Genomic DNA, 23,405 nt, shown 5'->3' on the forward strand with positions numbered 1-23,405 from the left:
TGGCTACATTCTTTCTACAGAACTTTTCAAGCCTTTAAGTGTTAGGATACTTTCCCCACTCTCCAGTTGATTCAGTTGATATAACTTAATACAGGTTGGGGAAATTCTGGGCAAATCCCATTGCTCACCAGAGCCCTGAATGCAAACAATTAAAGACAAGTCAATTGTCCCAACCAAACTGAACTGTTATTAACCATGACTTGTCTTAATTCTTAATTTTTTTTTTTTAAGTAGGACCAAGAAATGAGAAAGTCTTCACCTGCAAGAAGTGTTCTTTTACAGAGCATGTGCTACATGTCTGGTGTCTGGGATGAGTAATAAATACTGCCAAAGAGAGAGCTGGAGTTTAGGGTTGTCCAAGTCGCTCCATGGAAGTTAAAGGTGTTCTCTAGCAAGAACTGAGTCAGGGAGATGATGATATCTCAGGAAAATGAGGTGAGGAGAGGTTTGGAAGCAGGAGACTGGGTGTCATGTTTCCACTGACTAGTGGTCTGGGTCCTTTTTTTTATTTTCAAAGAGAAAGAAGAGGGACTGGCAGAGTGGCTCAAGCAGTAGAGTGCCTGCCTTGCAAGGGTGAGGCCCTGAGTTCAAATGCCTCCAAAATAGATAAATAAAAGAGATGCAGAAAGAGAAAGAAGAAAAGTTGGTGGATAAGTGAGTTGGAACAGAAGGTTGGTTTGGCAGAGTGGCCCACGACCAGACTGCAAAAGTAAGAAAGGGGCAGCCTGTGAAGGACTGGGAGTTAAGTTGATATAGTAAGCTTCATTCCTTGTTTTCTTCTTTCTAGGCTGCTTCTTTCTCGGTATAGTGTCTTCATCAATTTGATGAGTGGCAAAAGGAAAAAAAAAATGATCAGTGTTAAACTCAAGCAGCCTCATTTCTGTGCCACTGGGTGACAATTCTAATGGAGACAGAAGGGATCGTATAAGCAGCCCTGATTACTAATGTCCTGACATTTAAATAAAGCCAATTTAACGACTCATCAAGCTGGGGAACTGAAGCTGATGCAAAGCAGGAGTTTCCTTTTAGGATCAGATCATGATTTATAAGTCTCTGTATCTGAGAGAGAGAACTTTATTACCTACCCGGCCCTCAACCAGTCCCGCAGGTTTCTTGGCATCTGTGAACTTATTGAAGCAAAGAAACTAGGAACAGTACTATTGACTGAATGGAAGGCCAAAGAACTGTTTAAAGCTGAGATACCTAAGTGAAAAGAAGGTAACAAGGGGCCTTTTGTCATCCAAACACATAGTTTCATCCATTTCTTTGCTGGGGTGCATCTCGGTTTGGTAAACATTGAAATGTTTTCTTCCTGACTGTGTGAATGCTTCCTTTCTATTTCCTTGGCCCACTGCGGTTTGGAGGATGTGAATGGCAAGCATATATAAGACTGCACAAGCAACTCTTTAATTATTATGTAGTTTCATATGCAGTGTTCAAAAGTTATGAGTTAATGGGTGTGAAAAAAAAAATCCCAGTGAAAGCTAAATGACCAGGTTTGGGCTGACTGCAGACAGTCATTCTGTTACCTTCAATGTGCCTATGCATCGTTGATCATCCGGAAGGCACATGAGGGGGTAAGGAATAGTCAGAAAGGTATATGTAAAACTTTGTTATGTTATGTTTTTTGGGGGGAGGCAGTACTAGGGTTTGAACTTAGAGCTTCATGCTTGCAAAGCAGGCACTCATCACTTGAGCCACTCCTCCAGTCCTTCTTGCTCTTGTTATTTTGAAGATAGGCTCTCACTTGGCCAGCTTGGACCATGATTCTCCTATTTGATGCTTCCTGCCATCGCTGGGTGACAGATATATACCACCAAACCTAGCTTTTTCTGTTGAGATGGGGTCTTGTGAATTTTTTGCCTGGATTGCCTGGAACTATGGTCCTCCCTATCTCGGTCTCCCAAGTATTTAGGATTACAGGTGTGCACCACAGGGCCTGGCCCCTAACTTTATTTTTAGTGAGTTCCCTCTTCACTGATTGGCTCCTCTAAATTTGTAGGAAGGGAGGCCATGATCCTACCTGTTTTTCCTCTGAGGGTCTTGTTTCTCACCCACATGCCTTTGTCAATAATTGTCACATATGTGATTATTTGTCTGTGTTCCCCAGTAGGCTTGAGGCTCCCTTGGAGTGTCTGTGTACTGACACTATTAGGCACTCTCGGACCCAGGGGCAACATTGGACTGTAATCCAGCAACAGATGTATTTTCAACTTCTTGAGTTAACATGCAAGTCTGTTTTGAAATTGCTGTAAGGCTCAACATAGGCGAACTGTGGATGGTACTCAACAAATGTTTACTGAGCAGCTAAGGGTGAGTGCCTTGGGCAAGGAGCCTCCTATCACTGACTCCCAAGTAGCTGGGATTATAGACACGAACCACAATACCTGGCCTAAAGGTGCTTTAAGAGAAAGGGAATGCTGGGGTAATCCTCAGTTCTACTTGATGCTCTGTTACAGGGGATGTCTTTCTCTGCAAGGCAGACCTGTCTCCATCTTGCTCACACAGCTCAGCAGACAGACACTGGCATCTTCATCAGATGGTTTCTACCCTAATGCTTCCTCTGGAAAGCTTTCTGTTATTTCTCATGGAAACTGAGTCAAGTGTGGAGGAGGTCACATGCTTCTAATCATCCTCACACACACTTTTTTTTGCGGGGGGTGGATCTCACTGGGTAGCTCATGCTGGCCTTAATCCTCCTGCCTCTGCCTCCAGGTGCTAGACTCACAGGCATGTACCACCACATTCAGACCTCCACCCTGCTTTTTTGATGAAATGGTTGAAAGTGCAAAGCAGAGGACAGTGAGAGTGAACAAAGTACTTATTTTGGATCTATCTCATGGTGAAGATTCCATGTTTGGCCTCCTGATTTTGCAGGAGAAAGTGGGACTTCCTGTCTCTCCCACTTTGTATGAGGTGTGGGCAGCCATCCACATTGTTTAATTCTAGCCCAAACCAGGATGACCCATGTTCTGGTCACAACTAGCTGATGTTCAGAAAAGGCTCCCAAAATCCTAACGAGCAGCCTAAGAAAATACAGTCACAGGCTCTTTTTCTAATTCTGATCGCTGTACATTTCCTCTCCCCCTTCGCCTTAGCTCTATCTGCTCCCTTTCTCATTCGTTGAGTTCTTTCCTTTCCCTTACTCCAGTTCATTCACCTCTGTCTTTACTTCTATCTACCTTTTTGCCCCTCCTTGGGTTGCACGCCTCTTTTTCCTTCAAACCTTTTCTCCTGCTCTCTCCCATGTATTAGTCAGCTTTCTGTCACTATAATGAAACACCTGAGGCAATTAGCTTACAAGAGAAAAGTTTATTAAGCTTATGATTTTGGAGGTCCCAGTCCATGATCAAGTGGCCCTTTTTCTTTTGTCTTCTCTTGAGGCAGACATCATGGCAGGAGTGTGTGGCAGAGCAAACTGCTTACCTCGTAACCCAGGGAGTAAAAGGAGCAACCAGAAGAGACCAGACCCCACAATCCACCTCTGGGGCACACCCCCAGTGATCTAAGGACCTTTTCCCAAAGGTCCAACCAGGTCCCAATAGCACCATCCTGGGTGCCGAGCCTTGAAGCCTTTGGGGGACACTCACCTAAACCTAATATCCCTCTTGCCTTCCTTTCCAGCCCTCAGTCTCTCTCTACCTTGCCCTCCTTCTCTTCCCTTTGGGCACAACTGCCTGACTTTCTGTTTCTTTCCCTTCTTCCCTCCCTTTTTCCTTCTAAGAATTTCTTGATGAAACTAGAAAGGACTAACTACCAGGGGCTCCATGAACTCATTGGCTGGAGGAAAACATGGGTGGGAACAGTCCTGATCATAGACAGCCAGTAAAATTTGATTTGTAGTTGATCTTAAATGTAGGAAAAGATTTTCAATTACAAAACTCATAAAGTGCAAAGATGAGGGAACCTGGCTGCGTTCTGAGTTTGACTAATGGTCTCAAAGTGCTTTAAAATGTTCGGCATTTGCCAGCCTTTCTTTCTTCCCCTAATCCTCAAACCCATGAGTTTTTTATGGGAAACATAATCCTCTTTTCTGATTCATTTACACTTAGCTCATCTGAGTATTGTTTTGTGAAAACGATCTGAAGTTCAAGATGTTTTATGAGATCTTTAAAGGCTTGGTTTTTGAACCAGGAAGTTGTGTACTGCCAATATAAATGGACCTTGAACCCTATGGGGGTTTGGGTCCAGGATCCATGACTTTAAACTGGGTCTAGACTTTGCAGAGTCTGGTGTCGATGCCTGACAGAAACTGGGCTTTCACTTTCAGGATAATAGTGAGTTCAGTGTTGTAGATGAGCGAACATCTCGTATGATCTACATGGGGAGCGTGACACATTTTTCAAGGATTATCTTGCTAGTTATGTCACTAGCAAGAGACGTAGGTAGAAAACTGTGACTTTGCTGGAGTCTCCCAGCTAGAGAGTGGGGCTGCTTGCTCATGTGTGTTTCCATATTAATATAGTTGTGTGTATACACACATGTATTTAAACATGTTATGATCTTTTAGGAGTGGGATTAACATTTCTATTGGAGTTTTTTCCACTAGAGGTTTTGTATTTCAGAGAAGGTCTGACTGCTATATCCAGATCTGTTATAAGACAGGGTGTAATTGGATGGAAATGCCCACCCCATTTTTTATGTGGAATTATAAAGGTGAATTCTATTACAGATACAAGGATTCTAGGCAGATCCCTAGATCCTCTGGAAACTGAGGCTTAGAGTGACAAACCTTTGCTCACATTCCTTTGGGAGGCACAGCAGCAGTACTAGAGCCCCCAGACTTCATGACCCCACTGTACCTTCTACACACAGCTGCTTCTCATGTCCCAACGTGGCTATGACATGCATCCATCCATCAGGGTCCTGGGAGAGACCCACCAGAAAAGCCCACCACCACCGATGACCAGTGAAGTCCCATGCTGCTGCCCCTTGTCATTTCTCCTGCTTATTGCAAATTGTTCACAAGCTGATGAAGACTTGGGGGCTGTACTATGACACAGGATCATAGAAATCAAGTCTTGCTTTGTGAGAGTTCCAGTTTTTTCTAAGTATTGTTTAATTCAATTATTATTTATCTTTTTTAAAGCTTTATTTAGATCTCATTCATAACCAGCTACATTTCTCAAAAGCAAAGGCATTTGTGCCTTGTGACACTTTGTCCACTGTGCCATCTTGGTGGCTATTTATTAGCTGGCTTTGTATTGATCACAAAGATCCCAGTGCAGTGTGGGACACAGCATCTCTGCCATCCTCTTTCTTCAGTTTTCCCAGCTGGTTCACTTTGGCCTGGCTCTGAGGCTGACCTGGAATGATCCTGTCCAGAGGGACCCTGGATGTTCTTAGAGCTACAGACTCTTAGGGCTGGAAGGGACTTTTAATCCAAACCCTGTATGTTATGGATGAGGAAGCTGAGGTTCTGAGAGGAGAGGTAAATTGCCTGTGCTCTTGCAGCCAACTCGCTTCAGAATCAGGCTGCAACTGAGGTCTCCCTCCAGTCCAGAGTCACTAATTCTATGACAGTGGCCATCAGACTGTATTTGCACAGGAAGCTGGTGTTCAGGCAGTTGGACTGAAGTTCTCTCATGCCAAAATCAAATACCGGAGGCATTTCTCTTATGTACAGAGAAAAAATAGATGAATGGGTTATTTCCTCAACTTTAAATGATTTTCCCATAGATACTCCTAAACTATTCTCAACTGTTGTCCAAAGCCAGTGCAGGCAGACCAGAAAACAAATGGCAAACTGCAAATAAACATGAAAGAACAACCAAAGCCTTGGAAACAGACCATTCTTAGAGACTTTTTTTTTTTAAAGAAATAACTGCTGTGATCATGATTTTTAAACCTGCATTCATAGAAAAAAAATCATGCATTCTGCTGGTGACATTGTTTTTAAATCCGAATGCTAGCAGTAAAACTGTCATTTTTTTGGTTTTCTCCAAAGAGCACCTCTGTCCCCTGGTACATTCTATGTCTTTTAATGTGATCTTGGGTCATCTCCAGGGTGAGTGAACTGATCCTCCAGGGTACAGGGAACTGATCTGACTTTAAAAAATACTATTAACGACTTGGGGTTGTCAGGGATCCCACATTCTGTCTTCCTATGGTGAAAGATCAAGGGCAGGGCTACCTCTGCGGTGCATTCCGTCACCATCTACGCGGGCGCCCCCTGCTGCCCGCCCTCTCGTACCTGCCAAGCGAGGAGTAGGGTACCAGACGCTGCAGACCGGGAAAGTCACCGAGAATTTACAGTATTAAGGAGAAACGTCTTTGGGACTAAACGCTTCCCGATGGAGAGTCGGCACATCCCGGAAAGTCCTTTCTGGGGCCAGATTTGGTATTTTAATCGAATTCCCGCAGCAAGTATCTGAGCCTACATGGATAAGAAAGTGCCTGGACTCCCGAACAATATCACACGAATCCTACAGGGGTTCTCGAATGAGAGGGCCGTTCAGTAACCTTGCTGGGCCCTTTGTCCTTTCCCGGGATAGGGGGCCGGGGAGCGATCCACAGTCACAGTCTCTGTGGATGTGGAGGGCGGCGGCGGGCTCTCGGGCTCATCGCACGCTTTCCCCAATTAGGATTTACTGCCTGACGTCACGTCTGTAGGAGATTGGCTGTTCGGATGTGACACTCGGTTCCACCAAGAGAAACTTTTTAAAGACTTTGCAGCCGGGGCTGCCTCGGAGCGTCCCGCGCGCTCACGCTCGCCCTCGCCAACCCTCGCGAACCCTCGCGGGGTCCCCGGCCAGCCGACCCTCACCTTGCGCAGCCCTCGCCCCTCCCCTCCGCGCCGGGCCCCGCGCTCCCCACCCCCACGCCCGCCCCCTCCTCCCCGCCACTTTCGGCCGGGGTCTGGGGCCGCTCAGCCCGCCCGCCAGCCCGCAGCACTTCCTCTCTCGCCACCGCGCCGACCTCCTCCCCGCCTCTCCCGGGCTCTCGGCGGTTCTCGGGGAGCCCGATCGCGCGGGGAAGGGCGAGCCGCACGGCCGGGGGCGGGGGCCGGGAAGCGCGCGGCCGGTCGTGCCGGCGGGGGCCCGCGATGGCGGGGGCCTGGCTCAGGTGGGGACTCTTGCTCTGGGCAGGGCTGCTCCTGTCGTCCGCGCACGGCCGGGTGCGGAGGATCACGTACGTGGTGCGCCCGGGCCCCGGCCTGGCGGCGGGCGCCTTGCCCCTGGGCGGGCCACCGCGCCCGCGGACCTTCAACGTCGCTCTGAACGCCAGGTACAGCCGCAGCTCGGCGGGCGCCCCGTCCGAGCGGACCCGGCGCACCAGCAAGCCGGGCGGCGCGGCCCTGCAGGGGCTCCGGCCGCCGCCACCACCGCCGCCGCCCGAGCCGGCGCGTCCCGGGAGCCCTGGCGGGCCGCTCCACCCCGCGCCCGCCGGTCATCCGGCAGCCGCCCCGTTTGCCAAACAAGGCAGGCAAGTCATGCGCTCCAAGGTGCCGCAGGAGACCCAGAGCGCCGCGGGCTCCAGGCTGCAGGTTCACCAGAAGCAGCAGCTGCAGGGGTAAGCGCGCACCCCGGCCCGCGCGCGCCCGTGGCGGCCACTCGGAGCCCCGCGGTGGCCGAGGGCGGCGCGCCGCGCGGTGGGTGGGTCGGCTTGCTGCTCCCCGCCTGGAGCGCCGCGGGCCGCGCGGAGTGCGGGGCACCCCGGCACTTTGACTGATGTTAAACCCCACTGCATTGTTACGGCGGGAGGGGGGGACACAAAAGGCATTTCTGCCCTGGGGCGTAACCTCCCGTGCGCAAAACGAGCTGTTGCGAGAAGATGGGCGTCGTCATGAAGTCACTACAACTTAATCCCACAGCGTCACTTGAACTTCTCTTTGCAACTCACTTTTAACTTTGGCCTAGCTCATGCGAAAAATGTTCTGAGCGAGGGCTTGCAACAGATGTCCAGCCACTTTCCGTGGCCTAGAACCTTTGGGCATCTTAGAAAAGGGGTTGGGCTTCCCTGTACCTGTGGGATCTGACATCCTGGGGTGGCGGAGGAGGGGGTTCTTAGTACCCACAGGAGTTTGGGTTGCAAAGCTTTCTCCCTGCACCACCCTCCTCCCCATTAATCCCCAAGGTGGGATGCCAGGAAAACTTATTTTGCTTACTTGGCTTTTTCTTCAGGTGCGTGTGTGTGTGTATGCGTGTGTGCGTGTGTGTGCGTGTGCGTGTGTGTGTGTGTGTATCCAGGTAGTGTGGCCTGTCTCTTTTTTGGATACTTTTGTCTGAACCTCTGTTTCAAATGTGGGCCCAGAATCAGTTCAGCGCTACTTTAATTTTGGGGGCCATTTATTTGGATGGCATTCTCGCCTCCTGTTATGCGTACTTTTTGGTTCTCTCACCTTTCCCCTCTATGTGGTCCTTGATCTACTAGGGCTGCTTTGGGTTGGACATACTGGGTACTCATAGGACTCTCTGAAATCCAAAGAATGTGGGAGTAGGAGATTGGTCTTTGTGGAACCTGCTGGAAGCATGGGTTAGTGGGAAGACAGTGTTGCTGCTGCTGGACTCAGGGTCTTGCTTTGTTTCAGGGTCAATGTCTGTGGAGGGCAATGCTGCCATGGCTGGAGTAAGGCCCCTGGCTCCCAGAGGTGCACCAAACGTAAGTAGCCATATTCAGGTGGTCTAGACAGTAGGGGAAGTGGGGCTGTCCACATGGGGTGTATGGGGTTTTCCACAGGGCTCACCTGACATATGATCCACCTACTACCTGCAGCTCCTTACCACCAGGGAAGGGGTGGGTTCAGATAGTGACAGTGTTAATGACAGCAGCAACTGTGCAGAACCACATTGTGCATCCCCTGCCCTCAAATGAGGTAGAATCACTCCATCACACCTGTCAATTAGGAGCTGGAAGAAACATTCCCTTTTGTGGATGTACCACATGGTAGGACCAATGCAATTCATTTAAACATGGTTCAGCAAATGAAAACCACTCTTCAGGAGGTAGGAGAGGAATGGGAAGTAGGGCAAGTAGGAGTCCTTTTCTGCAACGAGACATTACTAGGTTTTGTGTGAATGTGTATGTGTTGCTGGGGTTTGAACTCAGGACCCCATCCTTGCCAGGCAGGTGCTCTATCCACTTGAGCCACTCCATCTGCGCATTTTTTAAAGCTTTCTGAAAACAGCATCCAGAGCCTTTCATCCTTGGGGCCTGTTTTCCAGAATGCTCATGACCAGGAAGGTTTCCTGTCTTGCTTCTCCAGCTAATGTTCAGGTATAGCAAAATGCATTCATGATGCATATAGGTTTGAGAACATTGGAAAAAGTTTCCCCTCTGTAAAGTTAAGGATTAAGTTAAAATGTAGTTTGAGGCTCCTCTTGACAAGTTGATGCTGTCTGGTGCTAACTGGAAACAAAAGGTCTCATTTCAATTTGAAAGAAATTGAGCCTATAATCCCAGTTATGAAGGAGGCAGAGATGGGAGGATCAAGGTTTGAGGCTAGCCCTGGCAAAACAGTTAGGGAGACCCTATTCCAAAGAAACAAGCTGGGCATGGTGGTACACAACTGTAATCACAGGTATAAGGGAAGTGGAGGTAGGAGGATCCCAGTCAGGGGCTGGCTGGCCCAGACAAAAGTGCAAGACACTGTCTGAGAAATACATTGAAGCAAAAAGGTCTGGAGATGTGGTTTAAGTGTTAGGGTACAAGTGCAAGGCCCTGAGTTCACTCTGTACCACCAAAAATAATAATAAAAAAATTGAACACTCATAGCTGTTTTCTGCATAGCACTTTAGCAATTACTATGTGGACTGGAATTGTCCAAAATCTGGTATTCAGCATAAAAAGTAAAATTTAGTTCAGATTTTAAAATGCTAGTGGTGAATAAAAAAATTTTAAATGCAGTTATTCTAATGACCTTGTTTTGCCTGTTTTGAGCTGGGTTGATGATCTCTTTCCTGGTGATCTGGAAAGAGAGACCCCAGTTCTCTCTTCAAACTCTTCACCAGTTTGAAGAGTTACGGTCACTAGAGAAATTGCTGCTTGGGATTAATCTCACAATACCTACAACAGATGCCTCTAGTTTGGGGCTTAAATTTTCCTTCCATCTCTGAGAGGTGCCCCTGGGCAGTGCTGGGGTGTATGGTCACTTTCCTTTCCTGTGATTTTCAGCATTCAAAAAATTAGTTTTTTTGATGGGTGAATTCAGACCCAAAGACTAGAAAACCAAAATTATAGTTCCCTTCAGGAGTAATTGTGTTTTCAAAGGGTAGGTAGGCACTGAGTAGACCAGTATCCAGGGATAGCATTTACAAGGTGGGTTTTTTTTTAAAATTGGGATCTTACTTCATGCATATCCAGTAGATCCAGAGAAATGAAGGACCTTTGCCTTTACACAGGACCACTGAAGGTACCACTGGTGCAGCATGAGGCCAGAAAAGACCCTGGCTTTAGGTTCAGAAGACCTGAGTTCAAGTGATGAAGCCCTCTAGCTGTGTGGCCTGGAAGAATTCATTTGATCTCTCTGATCCTATATTTTCTGATTCAGAAATGACTACATGAACACCTTACTCCTTTTGTAGGATTGTTGCAGGTGTCAAGGTGAAAAGAATGGGTTCAGGAAAACCTTGATGAAATCAGAGATTCTTAGAGTTTGGTATTGAATCAAGCCCAGTAAATAGTGCCTCATTTACATGTTACTTGATGTTTTTCTTCTTTCCTCATTGGCCTTTTTATTTTTAAAATGTAGACGTGGTAATTTTTTATTACACAGGTTGTTTCCCTTATCTGAAAAGGCTGAGACCAGTGTCTTAAATTTCGATTTTTTTTACAGATTTTGAAATATTTGCATATACATGAGGAGATATCTTGAAGATGGGACCCATGTCCAACTATGAAACTGTGTTGTATATTTCATATACACTTCATACACATAGCCTGAGGGTAATTTTATGCAATATTTTCATGTGCTTACATTTTACTGCAACTGGTCATGTGTGGAATTTTCCACTTGTGGCATCTTGTTGTCACTCAAAAAGTTTTGGATTTTTGATTTTTGAATTAGGCCCAGTCTGTACCTTCGAAGTGGTTTGGGTTGTTTTGTGCCTTTGAATGATTTTTAAAATTTTTTTGGTGGTACTACAGTTTTGAACTCAGGACCTTGTGCTTGCTAGGTAGACACTTTGCCACTTGAGCTACGCCCCCAGCCCTTTCTGCTTTTGTTATTTTTCATGTGGGGTCTCCCGTTTTTGTCTGGGGCCAGCCTTGGACCTCGATCCTCCTATGGCCTTCTGAGTAGCTAAGATTACAGGTGTGTGCCACCACACCCAGCCTGAATGATTTATTTTAAAAGAACTAAATATGTGTCTACAGTTCTCTTTGCATAAAAGCTTGCTGCTTGGAGAAGTATATCCCTAAGATATTCAGAAATTGATTGGAAATGGGTGGAAAGCCTTCACTCACCAATTTTTATTGGTGTAGCAGCGATGTGTGTGTGTGTGTGTGTGTGTTTGCAAAGCAGGCACTCTACCACTTGTGCTACACTTCCAGTCCATTTTGTTGTGGTTATTTGGAGATGGGGGGTCTCTTGAACTATTTGCCTGGGCTGGCCTTGAACCACAATCCTTCTAATCTCAGCCTCCCAAGTAGCTAGGATTACAGTCATGAGCTCCCTGTGCCCTGCATAGCAGTAATATTTAGACGGCAAAATAAACTGATATATGATCTCCTTCATCTCTTTTATCCTGATATGCCAATTGCATATTGGCAATTGCAAACAATTGCACATGGGTATGATTTATCACACAAAGGAACATAAAAACTAATGACATGTCAACACGAAGTTCCCCTTCATATCATTATATGTGTGTGCATATATCAGCGTACAATTCAGGACGTAATACCTGAATAATTTAAGAATAATTTGAAGGGTTTAGCTGAAGAGTTTCATTTTATATTGGTCATGTCTACTTGGTGTAAAAAATATCTCTGTGTAAGAGATTGGATGTGTTCATGGTGATCAGGGTTGACTAGTCCAGTGAAGAAATCACTGTGCTCCTTTGGGCCCTCTTGAATTGTTTTCAGTTGATTGCGACTTGATTTACATGTCCATGGGCAAATGCTTCTGAAGACTGAAGATTTAATGAACCTTAAATTGCAAACCAGAAATGTGAAGCCAGTGGGCAGCAGACCCACGCTGGGGCAAAGAGTGTCTGTGTGCATCGCCAAGGTGGTGTTGGGGCTGCAGCCGCCCAGGCCCCAGGGAGGAAATGCCACCTGCGTTAACATTGCTTTTCCAGACACTGTGTGGATCTCGGAAGCTAAAGTCATCGCATGGTGAGGTCTTTCTGATTATTACTGTTGGGTGACTGTTGATAGTGACACCTGTTTTGGGCAAAAGAGATTGTACCACAGTTACTCCCTTCTGAAAGACTTACATTAAAGGAGGATTTTGTGACTTAGGGACTTTTTCTTCTGTGGGGCAGTAAGCCTCTGATTGTAACATTTCTGCCTTACCCTATTTTTGTATTTTTTCCAAATTAAGTCCTCCCCTTCCCCCAAAACTTGTCCCTCCAATCTTTTTGTTCCTCTTTCAGGCTTAGCACAGCCCAGAGAGACATTGCCAGTGGGCTCAGCTCTAAAAAGGAGATTGGACGTGGGAACAGAAAACACAAAAGAATAAAGCACAGAGGAGAGCGAGCTGGTCTGGCAGCATGAGGCTGAGGGATAGGAAAGATGGCAGACACAAATCCAAAGCGGGTGCCTGGCACGTCGCAGGCTCTCTGTAAATGCATGCATGGTTCTTTCATTTATTTAACGGATATCTGTTTAGCTTTTACCATGTGCCAGGATCTATGAATAGGGGAGAAATGCAGCCAGCTGTAGGGAGTGCAGGGTCTGTTTTTACTCATGGAACTCATGGCACATCAAATGACTTGTTCTCTCCTTAGCAAGGGACAGAAAATCGATATTCCACTGCTTTTCTAATGGCGTCCAGCCCATACTGCTTTGGGGGAAAAAAAAAAAACCCAAAACAAAACCAAAAGCCAATCCTAGAAATGTCCTTTACGTTATATGCAGAGGAATCATAGTCATTTGTACCCTGAGTGCCAAAGATGTTTCAGTAGGTAGCATCAGCCAGGACAGCAGAGCACGGCTGGAGATGGGGTGACCGACAGGATGCTCTTAGACTGTCTCCTGCCCGCCTCCCTCCCCCACCCCGGCTTGGCATCTTGCCAGGCAGGCTTGGACGTGAGGCCTAGGAGGATTGCACATTTTTTGTATGCCTGCTAGGGCCATCGGCAGCTGCTTTGCCAGTAGATCTGCAGGAAGGTTCATGGCAGCTGCTGAGAGGGCCGCCCAGCCCCAGCCCTGGCCCCAGTGCTAGGAGGGTCGGCTGGAAAATCTTGTCATATGCACAGACAGCCTGGCGAAGGGAGAGGGACCCAGAGGTCAAGTTCATACTGGGTCAAATATGTGTTCTCAACTCTAGTTAAAACAAACATTTAGGGACCGTAAATTCCGTGCTGTGGCAGTACTTAAACCTTCATTGTCAAGGCTCTCCTCCAGCCATCCCCAGCCTGCATGCACTGCCCACTCCTGGCCTGGTTCCCTTTTTCTCAGATTTCTACTGTCCAGTGAGCCCTCAGCCCTTTAGGATGTCTGACTTGTTCAAAGGACCTTTGGTAGCCACAGGGTTTTGCTGTTTCTGACTCTTGTCACCTGTTGTGGATATTCCAAACATACTCAAACGTGTAGGTGTTCACATGAAATTTTCTTAAAGTGCAGATTTTGCTTCCAGGTGCTTCCCAGCAAGGAGCAGGGTGACGTGGAGTGTGAGGGCCATATCACCCCTCTTAACCCTGACCCAGATCAGACCATACAAGGAGGAGCGGGTGGGGGGAGGGTAACAAGCGCTAGACTTTTTCTTGATGTTTACACCTTGCAGGGTAATTGAGGCAGACATGATCTTTTACTCCCCATTTCAGGAGGAGGGTCAGTGATCAGACCCCAGTGTGGATTTTGTGACTTTTTCTATGGCCCTGGGCCACCTGGACATCCAGGCTGTGCCGTTCTCTCTCAAGATCTCGGTCATAACTCTCCTGACAGTCCTAAGTCATCTGGAGTCTGTTCGCTGCCTAGATTCATTCCTCGATTTTCCAAACTACATTAGCATGCTGGGGTTGCCATAACAAAACACATGCCACAAATCGGGTGACTCAGAACAACAGAACCTTACTATCTCACAGTTCTGGAGGCCAGAAGCCCAAATTCAGGTGTTGACAGGATTGGTTCCTTCTGAGGGCAGTGAGGGAAGACCTCACTCAGCCAAGCCTCTCTCATCAACTTGGCCATGGCTGTCGTGTCTCTTCACATTGCCTTAATTTTACGTGTATCTTTCTCTGTGTCCAAATTTCCCCTTTGTATAAGGGCACCAGTCATTGGATGAGGGCTCTCTAATGACTCCATTTTAGCTGGATTACTTCCATTAAGACCTTGTTTCCAAATGAGGTCGCAATCTGAGGTACGGGGGTTAGAACTCCAATAGATGTCTCCCACTCTCCTCCACCCACAAAAAAAACCAATTCAACCTGTAACACAGGTACCATGCACATGGCCTGGAGAGGTGTGCCGCTCGGAGTTAGCTCACCCCTGGGATGCTTGGGGATTCTCTAGCAGCAACCCAAGGGTGAATGTCTAGTGGCTTGATTGGTCCCCCTGCCACACACTGTGACAATGGATCTGATGTGGCTTCATGGCTTCTTCCTGCCATCCCTCCCTGGCTGCTCCAGAGATCATTGGGAGAGGAGTTGCTGCAGGTGATTTTGCTTACGTCCTGGCCATTTTCTCTGACTTATTCACTTGCTTATTCATGGTGGTACTGATGTTTGAACTCAGGGCCTCAGGCTTGTTAGGCAGGTGCTGTGCCACTGGAGCCATGCCCCTAGCCCTCCCTGGCCTGTTTTAAAGAAGTTCTAGATGTGTGATTCTTAAACATGAATATGTAGGAAATTCACTGTAGGAGTTTGTTAAGAAGTATTGTTGAGTCAGGTATGCTGATGGAGATGGTTCATATTTTGACACACTGATTTAAGAGGGACTCAGTCCTATTTGCCACTTTGACATTGTGTGTGAGAAATTAAAGTCCAAAGTTAACACTTAACAATGTAGAGAAATTTCTAAGATAGGAACTCGCTAAACATTGGGTAAACTTAATTTTGAATAGAGTCCAAGATTGCTGCATGTGTTTTTTTTCTATCCAGTGGTTCTTTAGTGAGACCAGTGTTTGCTATGTATGTATGTTTTTGCAAGAGTTTGAAATTTGCAAAATTTTTAATGATGCATAGATGATTAAGATTTGTTTTAGAAAAGATTCAAACACTTGGAACATGGGCATTTTTTTCCCACTAACCATTCTATTTTTAATTATTATAAAAATTTAAATATATAGAAACATAAAATATCTGCCAGCTAACCATCAGGGTTATGCTTTCAGAAGCTCGTGGCATGTTAAGTTAGCTCAGTGACTTACAGTTAAAGGAGAAGCTGTGCTCTTACCTTGCTTTAAATACGTGTTCTGCTCATGACAGGGCCTGCCTTTGTAGGGCAGAGAAGACAGTGCATGATTTGTTGGTGTGACACCAGTTGGTTATTTTGATACTTACGGAAAAATACATCAGACTGTATTTATATGTATATGCTCCTGTGCACCTAGTAATTTGTTCTGCTTATTATTAAGAACTGAACAGTTCGTGTAGACACAGTTCATTGGAAACCAAGACGATGCATCCATTGCTCTTTAGACCTTAAACCATGTACTTACAAGAAGGAAAAGCTATTGGTTGCTTCCCCTCCTCACTCCTACCACCCACCTACTGCCTTTGTTACCTTCTTCCTCTTCCTTGCTTGGCCTTAGTTTGACTTGTCCTGAACTAGGGGCAGTGTGGCTCAGTTCAGTCTTTGGAGTTAGAATACAGGACTTCTATTCTGATCTTAAGACTTCCTCACTGCATGACTTGGGCAGACAGCCGTTGAGACCCTGACCAAGAATAAGTTAATTCCGTTTACGAAATACTTAAGCCATCACCGCAAGGCCTGCAGGGCTGCATGAAGTAATACATGAAAAGCCCTTGGAGAGCAGGACCCCGCCCCCCACTTGCCTGTAATGGCTCTCAGGGCTCCTCTTTGCTCAGGACTGCCCCCTCCTGGGCAGCCCTCCCTGTTACACACGCCTCAGGTTCCCTGGTGAAAATCATGGCTCTCCTTTTGTCGCTCCCCATGCCATGAGTATGGCTGGGGCATCTGTTCTCCTCATTGTTGAGTTCCTGGGAAGCAGGGTGTCTCTGTTACAGTTTAAGTGCCCAGGCCCCTTGGGTTGCCATAGCAGGAATGCTGATTGCGTTGAAAAGAATTGCACTTGAGGCAGCATCCCCCATGTCGCTGTGTTGTAAATGCTGTCCTTTGAGTACTGTATAAAGAGCCTCTCCCTTTGTTTACGCTCACCTCTGACAGCAATCTCCATTTGCTTTGCTTTTCCACGGTTTTTCTCTGTGTGTATCGTGGCCCACCACACACTGATGCTTGTGATGGCTTTTCAAGGGTGCGCACCTTACTCTGTCTTCTCCTGCCTTCTCTCTGTAAGGCTGCCCCTGGCATTGATGAAACTTTAAGACGACTTTTCCTTTATCCCTGCCAATTTTAGAATCCTTCTGCTCAACATCATCTGATAGAGATTTGGGACGAAGTAAAATAAATGTGGTATGATTTTTCCTGTAATTTTAGAACCCCCAATACTGCTCTTGGCCAACTATACTATTCCCTGGGGCTTTTCTACTCTACCACGTTTGAGTAATATGTTGGCATGGATGTAAGTCAACAGTTTGTGAAATGTTGTGTTTTGTAAATTAGAAGATGGATGGCTTTTTTTTTTTTTTTTAATACATGCTCTTGGTTCTGCTGGGCCAGAGAAGCTTGGTCAGTGGATGGGAAGACAGAGTGGAGGGGAGGTGTTGCTACCCGAAGCTGACAAGCTTACCTCTCTTGAACTGATGTGCTCATTATTTATAGGTGAGAACCAAGTGACTGGAGGAGAGACTGCCATGAATTAAGGGGTACTCCTTTTGTACCAGCAAAGTCACCTGAGGAAAATAGGATAAAAGAATAAGGAAAGTAGGATGTTTTCTGAGTCTTTTCCAAATAATTCCAATGTATCTTAAACTTCTACATTAACTTCCTTTTGTTGTTTTAATTAAAAGGTAAACTTCCATTCTTTCATCCATAAGCTATTGTATATCATTTTGACCCTGTACCAAGTAAATAGTTAAAAATTAGCATCTTCAAAACTGTGTGTTTGAAAGCTTTTGAAATCAGCATATATCACTTCACCTTGATAAATCATTTGCTACATTGATTGAATGGTGGGGAGACTTCTCTTCACTGGCTGTGAACTTTCAAGCAGATCAATGAACTCTTCTGACGCTTTACTCAACCTTCCATTGGGGAGAGAGCCATCCATCACCCAGTCTCATTCAAGTCACTGTTGTGAATGTCAGGCACACAAATGGTCTCCTCTCTTAACACATTTTACATTGTATCACATCAGTCATTTGTGTGTTTGGTCTCCTGGCTTGAATAGGAGCTCTGTGAGGTAGGGATCTTACTATAGCCATCCTTTTATCTCCAGTACCTATAAACACATAGATCTTTTGGAATAAAGAAGTGAATGAATGCATTCATTGGTTGGGCTTTACCGGGCCCATACATACTAGGTAGTAGGGCACAGAGGTGTTAGATAGTATGAAGAAAGTAAAACAGGGTAGTAGACAGACTGACATGGGCTGGAGGTGGGGATGGGGCAATTAGGGAGGTCTCTATAAGGAAGTGACTTGTGAGACCTCCTTGATCTGGGAGAGGGGCATTTAGGCCAAGAGAACAGGGGTTGGAATTGCAAGGCAGTATAATAGGGTTGTCAGTGAGGTAATACACAATAAGATTACTAAAATAAAAACTTTCATCTAAAAAAAGTCAAATCACATGGCACTAGATAGAGCAGTCAAATCCTTTAAAAACTAATGACAAAAAATTGAATTTTGATGATCACAGAAAATTCACAGGCTCTGTAAAAGCGAGAGAGTTCAGTGATTTGGGAGTACATCTGAATGCTGTTCTCAAGTTTGTTCACTCCCCCCAACATCTACATTTTACAAGTTGGTTTAACCATTGGCTCCACTTTCCATTTTGTGGGAAAGACCAAATAAAGTGAGATTCGTGGAAATGCTTCACGAGAGAGCCGGGTAACTACAGGATGATAGGACTATTAAGGTTTTTATGGCTGTTCTGTGAAAATTCTTTCTATGTTGTCTTGGAGTATTTGTCTCGAAAAATAGAATGCATAAAAGCTACCCAGTTTCAGTAAGTTTTTGATGATTAAAGAGTTTGTACCACAGGTCTTCATATTAATCATTGGGACTACTGATGGCGTCTGCATAACTCCGCACTGTGACACCCAGCTCTGGTGACTCGCTGTGTTTTCCTGAAAGTAGAGTGCAGGCAAAGACAGTCCTTTCAAGACAGCCGTGTTTCTTTCTTTTTGTGACAGTGAAAAGGTTAAGTTAGATTTCTTAGGCCAAGATTTCTTAGTAATTGGAGGTGAAATAATACAGATGAAAAGTAAAATCAAGGCAGGGACTGTGTTTTTTGTTTCACTTTTTTGTCCATTAGGAAGTTGACCTCCCCAGCCTTTCTGTGTATACAATAGACCTCAGTAAGGTTTCTTGATTAATAAGCACTACAAGTCACATTTGTTTCTGAGTGGAAAGCCAGCTGAAATTCACTTAAATCAACGGATATGGAGATTATGTCATTAAGCAGTTCTTTTTGTTACAAAGAGAATGTATATTTTAGCAGACTTTCCTTGCAACAGTTTGAAATCCTAGGTTTTTAGTGTTAGAGGCTTTTTTGATACAGACTGCTTGAATGTACTCTAGACCCTGGACCCTGTGAGAAGTGCAGTTTCTGAGATGCTGGGGTTGTAGCTCAGAGATAAGGGTTCCATCCCCAGCAATCTCCCCACCCACTCCCCCTAAGAAGAAGAAGGCCTGGGGTCCTGAGAGAGTGCTGGCTTGACAACCTCTTTCTTCCTGTTTGACACCCTCCTTCCTAGTGGCAGGAGGAGAGGGACAGGGAAATCAGCTCCTTTGGACTGAGGCCTTGGGGACTAGAGCTTTCTCCTCTTTCCCCTGTTTCTGCTTAAGGGTGAGTTTGTATAGTATGGAGTCCGATGGGATGATCAGTTTTCCCAGACACAGCTGGGATCCCTGGAGTCTGAGTGTAGAGCTATGCACTGAGAGGATCATTTGCTGTCCTGCAAATCCGCCTATCAATGTGAGCTTTGTACCTTTAGGTATTCTGTTCTGTTCTGTTCTTTAACATGGAAGATGCTTAAAGTACACTTCTTCATATCCTTCAAAGCTGTGTTTGTGATCACATGGTACCGAGACTCACTAGGTCAGAACCCTGTGCTGGATGTGGACGCACGGCAGGTGGTAGAGCCCTACCGCAGACCTACTGAATTGGAACCCACAGGGGTAGACCCCATGACCCTCATTTTCTCAAGTACCCAGCTGACTGGTCCACACTGAAACTTGAGGACCCTGAGTTTAAAGTTCATATCCTGGAGTAAAAGATATCAAAGGGAAGGAATGATGAGAGAGGTTTTTATGAGATTAATAAAAGTAACAAGGGAAGGATTGAGACACTTATTTCAGAGGCAGGTGCCATTACCTGTTCCTAAAATACTTTACAAGTGAAACGAAGAGCAAGTTCTTGCCCAGAGCATGTCCCTAGCTTGGGCAGGGGCAGCGCTTCCTTATCAAGCTGGGCAAGTTCAGATGGACAGGGGACAAGGTGATACTGCTTGGTTGTTCCTTGGGATCATGCTGGCTCAATCTTGGAAGTTGCTGGAGGAATGCATCAGATGTTTGAAAATAGTTCAGTTAAAAAGTTTAGCAATGACACACACTTATTAAATGTGTATTTAGGAAAGGAATTGCCTAAGACTAGGACCATTTGAAGAAAGAGCTGAAGGTGTTGCTGGTTTGTTTCTGTAAAATAGAGATGAATTTATTTCTATTAATGCACAGACACTGTGCCGAGTATTAAAGAAAAGTTAGGTCTTACAAAAAATGTTTGTTCCTCTCTCAGTACAAAGGTACTTTTTTTGGGTGGTGGTAGTGAAAGTTTGCTTTAAATCTAGTTATTATAGTGATGGCTATACTTCATTAAAAGAAAATATCTTAATTTTTATTATTAAGACTATGATTAAGACTATGGAGATCATAGTCTTAGAAAATGGCTCTAAATTTTTTGAGAAGGACAAAATTTGAGGAATTACTAAAAATGTGGATTAAGAAAACCAGTTCTTTTTCAGTCTCAGTATGGAAAACAATAGAATAATAAGGCAACCCAAGGGTTGGGGGTGTAGCTCAGTGGTAGGGTGTTTGTCTAACATGTGCAAGCCTGGGGTTCAGCCCCCAGCACCATAGGGTGATTACTGACATACTTGAATTAATGCCCACTGTATTTGTCACTGTTTTCTTTTCTTTTTCTGTTTACTGTTTACTGTTTTCTTCTTTTTTTTATTTAATTTTTATTGTTTTATTATTTGTATGTGCATACAATGCTTGGGTCATTTCTCCACCCTGCCCCCACCCCCTCCCTTACCACCCACTCCACCCCTTCCCTCTCCCCCCACCCCCTCAATACCCAGCAGAAACTATTTTGCCCTTATTTGTAATTTTGTTGAAGAGAGCATATAAGCAATAATAGGAAGGAACAAGGGTTTTTGCTGGTTGAGATAAGGATAGCTATACAGGGCATTGACTCACATTGATTTCCTGTGTGTGGGTGTTACCTTCTAGGTTAATTCTTTTTGATCTAACCTTTTCTCTAGTTCCTGGTCCCCTATTCTTATTGGCCTCAGTACTTTTAAGGTATCTGCTTTAGTTTCTCTGCGTTAAGGGCAACAAATGCTAGCTAATTTTTTAGGTGTCTTACCTATCCTCACCCCTCCCTTGTGTGCTCTTGCTTTTATCATGTGCTCAAAGTCCAATCCCCTTGTTGTGTTTGCCCTTGATCTAATGTCCACATATGAGGGAGAACATATGATTTTTGGTCTTTTGGGCCAGGCTAACCTCACTAAGAATGATGTTCTCCAATTCCATCCATTTACCAGCGAATGATAACATTTCGTTCTTCTTCATGGCTGCATAAAATTCCATTGTGTATAGATACCACATTTTCTTAATCCATTCGTCCGTAGTGGGGCATCTTGGTTGTTTCCATAACTTGGCTGTTGTGAATAGTGCCGCAATAAACATGGGTGTGCAGGTGCCTCTGGAGTAATCTGTGTCACAGTCTTTTGGGTATTTCCCCAGGAGTGGTATTGCTGGATCATATGGTAGATCAATGTTTAGCTTTTTAAGTAGCCTCCAAATTTTTTTCCAGAGTGATTGTACTAGTTTACATTCCCACCAACAGTGTAAGAGGGTTCCTTTTTCCCTGCATCCTCGCCAACACCTGTTGTTGGTGGTGTTGCTAATGATGGCTATTCTAACAGGGGTGAGGTGGAATCTTAGTGTGGTTTTAATTTGCATTTCCTTTATTGCTAGAGATGGTGGGCATTTTTTCGTGTGTTTTTTGGCCATTTGAATTTCTTCTTTTGAGAAAGTTCTGTTTAGTTCACTTGCCCATTTCTTTATTGGTTCATTAGTTTTGGGAGAATTTAATTTTTTATGTTCCCTATAAATTCTGGTTATCAGTCCTTTGTCTGATGTGTAGCTGGCAAATATTTTCTCCCACTCTGTGGGTGTTCTCTCCAGTTTAGAGACCATTTCTTTTGATGAACAGAAGCTTTTTAGTTTTATGAGGTCCCATTTATCTATGCTATCTCTTAGTTGCTGTGCTGCTGGGGTTTCGTTGAGAAAGTTCTTACCTATACCTACTAATTCCAGAGTATTTCCTACTCTTTCCTATATCAACTTTAGAGTTTGTGGCCTGATATTAAGATCCTTGATCCATTTTGAGTTAATATTGGTATAGGGTGATATGCATGGATCTAGTTTCAGTTTTTTGCAGGCTGCTAACCAGTTTTCCCAGCAGTTTTTGTTGAAGAGGCTGCTTTTTCCCCATCATATATTTTTAGCACCTTTGTCAAAGACAGGTTGGTTATAGTTGTGTGGCTTCATATGTGGGTCCTCTATTCTGTTCCACTGGTCTTCATGTCTGTTTTTGTGCCAGTACCATGCTGTTTTTATTGTTATTGCTTTGTAATATAGTTTGAAGTCAGGTATTGTGATATCTCCAGCATTGTTCTTTTGACTGAGTATTGCCTTGGCTATTCGTGGCCTCTTGTGTTTCCATATAAATTTAACGGTAGATTTTTCAATCTCTTTGATGAATGTCATTGGAATTTTGATGGGAATTGCATTAAACATGTAGATTACTTTTGGGATATAGACATTTTTACTATGTTGATTCTAACAATCCATGAGCATGGGAGATCTCTCCACTTTCAATAGTCTTCCTCAATCTCTTTCTTCAGAAGTTTATAGTTTTCCTCGTAGAGGTCATTCACATCTTTTGTTAGGTTTACACCTAGGTATTTGATTTTTTTTTTTGAGGCTATTGTAAATGGAATTGTTTTCATATATTCTTTTTCAGTTTGTTCATTATTAGTGTATAGAAATGCTAATGATTTTTCTATGTTGATTTTATATCCTGCTACCTTGCTGTAGCTATTGATGGTGTCTAGGAGCTTCTGAGTAGAGTTTTTTGGGTCTTTAAGGTATAGGATCATGTCGTCTGCAAATAGGGATATTTTGACAGTTTCTTTACCTATTTGTATTCCTTTTATTCCTTCTTCTTGCCTAATTGCTCTGACTAGGAATTCCAGTACTATGTTGAATAGGAGTGGAGATAGTGGGCATCCTTGGTGGTTCCTGATTTTAGAGGGAATGGTTTCAGTTTTTCTCCATTAAGTATAATGCTGGCTGTAGGTTTGTCATATTTAGCTTTTATAATGTTGAGGTACTTTCCTACAGTTCCTAGTTTTCTTAGAGCTTTTATCATGAAATGGTGTTGGATCTTATCAAAGGCTTTTTCTGCATCTATTGAGATGATCAAGTGGTTTTTGTCTTTGCTTCTGTTAATGTGGTTTATTACATTTATTGATTTTTGTATGTTGAACCACCCCTGCATCCCTGGGATGAAGCCTACTTGGTAGTGGTGAATGATCTTTTTGATGTGTTGTTGAATTCGGTTTGCCATTATTTTATTGAGGATTTTTGCATCAATGTTCGTTAAGAAGATTGGCCTGTAGTTCTCCTTTTTGGAGGTGTCTCTGCTTGGTTTTGGGATAAGTGTAATACTGGCTTCATAAAATGTGTTAGGCAGTTTTCCTTCCCTTT

General features: G+C 44.6%; 1 protein-coding gene across 8 annotated transcripts in view; it reads left to right on the forward strand.

The window, feature by feature from the left end:
• Positions 1-7,030: 7,030 nt before the first annotated feature.
• Ltbp1 (latent transforming growth factor beta binding protein 1) overlaps positions 7,031-23,405 on the forward strand; it is a 434,527-nt gene continuing 418,152 nt past the window's right edge. For all 8 annotated transcript variants that reach the window (XM_074049480.1, XM_074049477.1, XM_074049476.1 and 5 more), the window contains exons 1-2: positions 7,031-7,512; positions 8,531-8,601. In XM_074049480.1, the coding sequence (XP_073905581.1) occupies positions 7,046-7,512; positions 8,531-8,601 (538 nt within the window). In that variant the 5' untranslated portion in view covers positions 7,031-7,045. The remainder of the gene's footprint in view (positions 7,513-8,530; positions 8,602-23,405) is intronic.

Source organism: Castor canadensis, chromosome 12 (genome assembly GCF_047511655.1).
Source record: "Castor canadensis chromosome 12, mCasCan1.hap1v2, whole genome shotgun sequence".
NCBI lineage: Eukaryota > Metazoa > Chordata > Mammalia > Rodentia > Castoridae > Castor > Castor canadensis.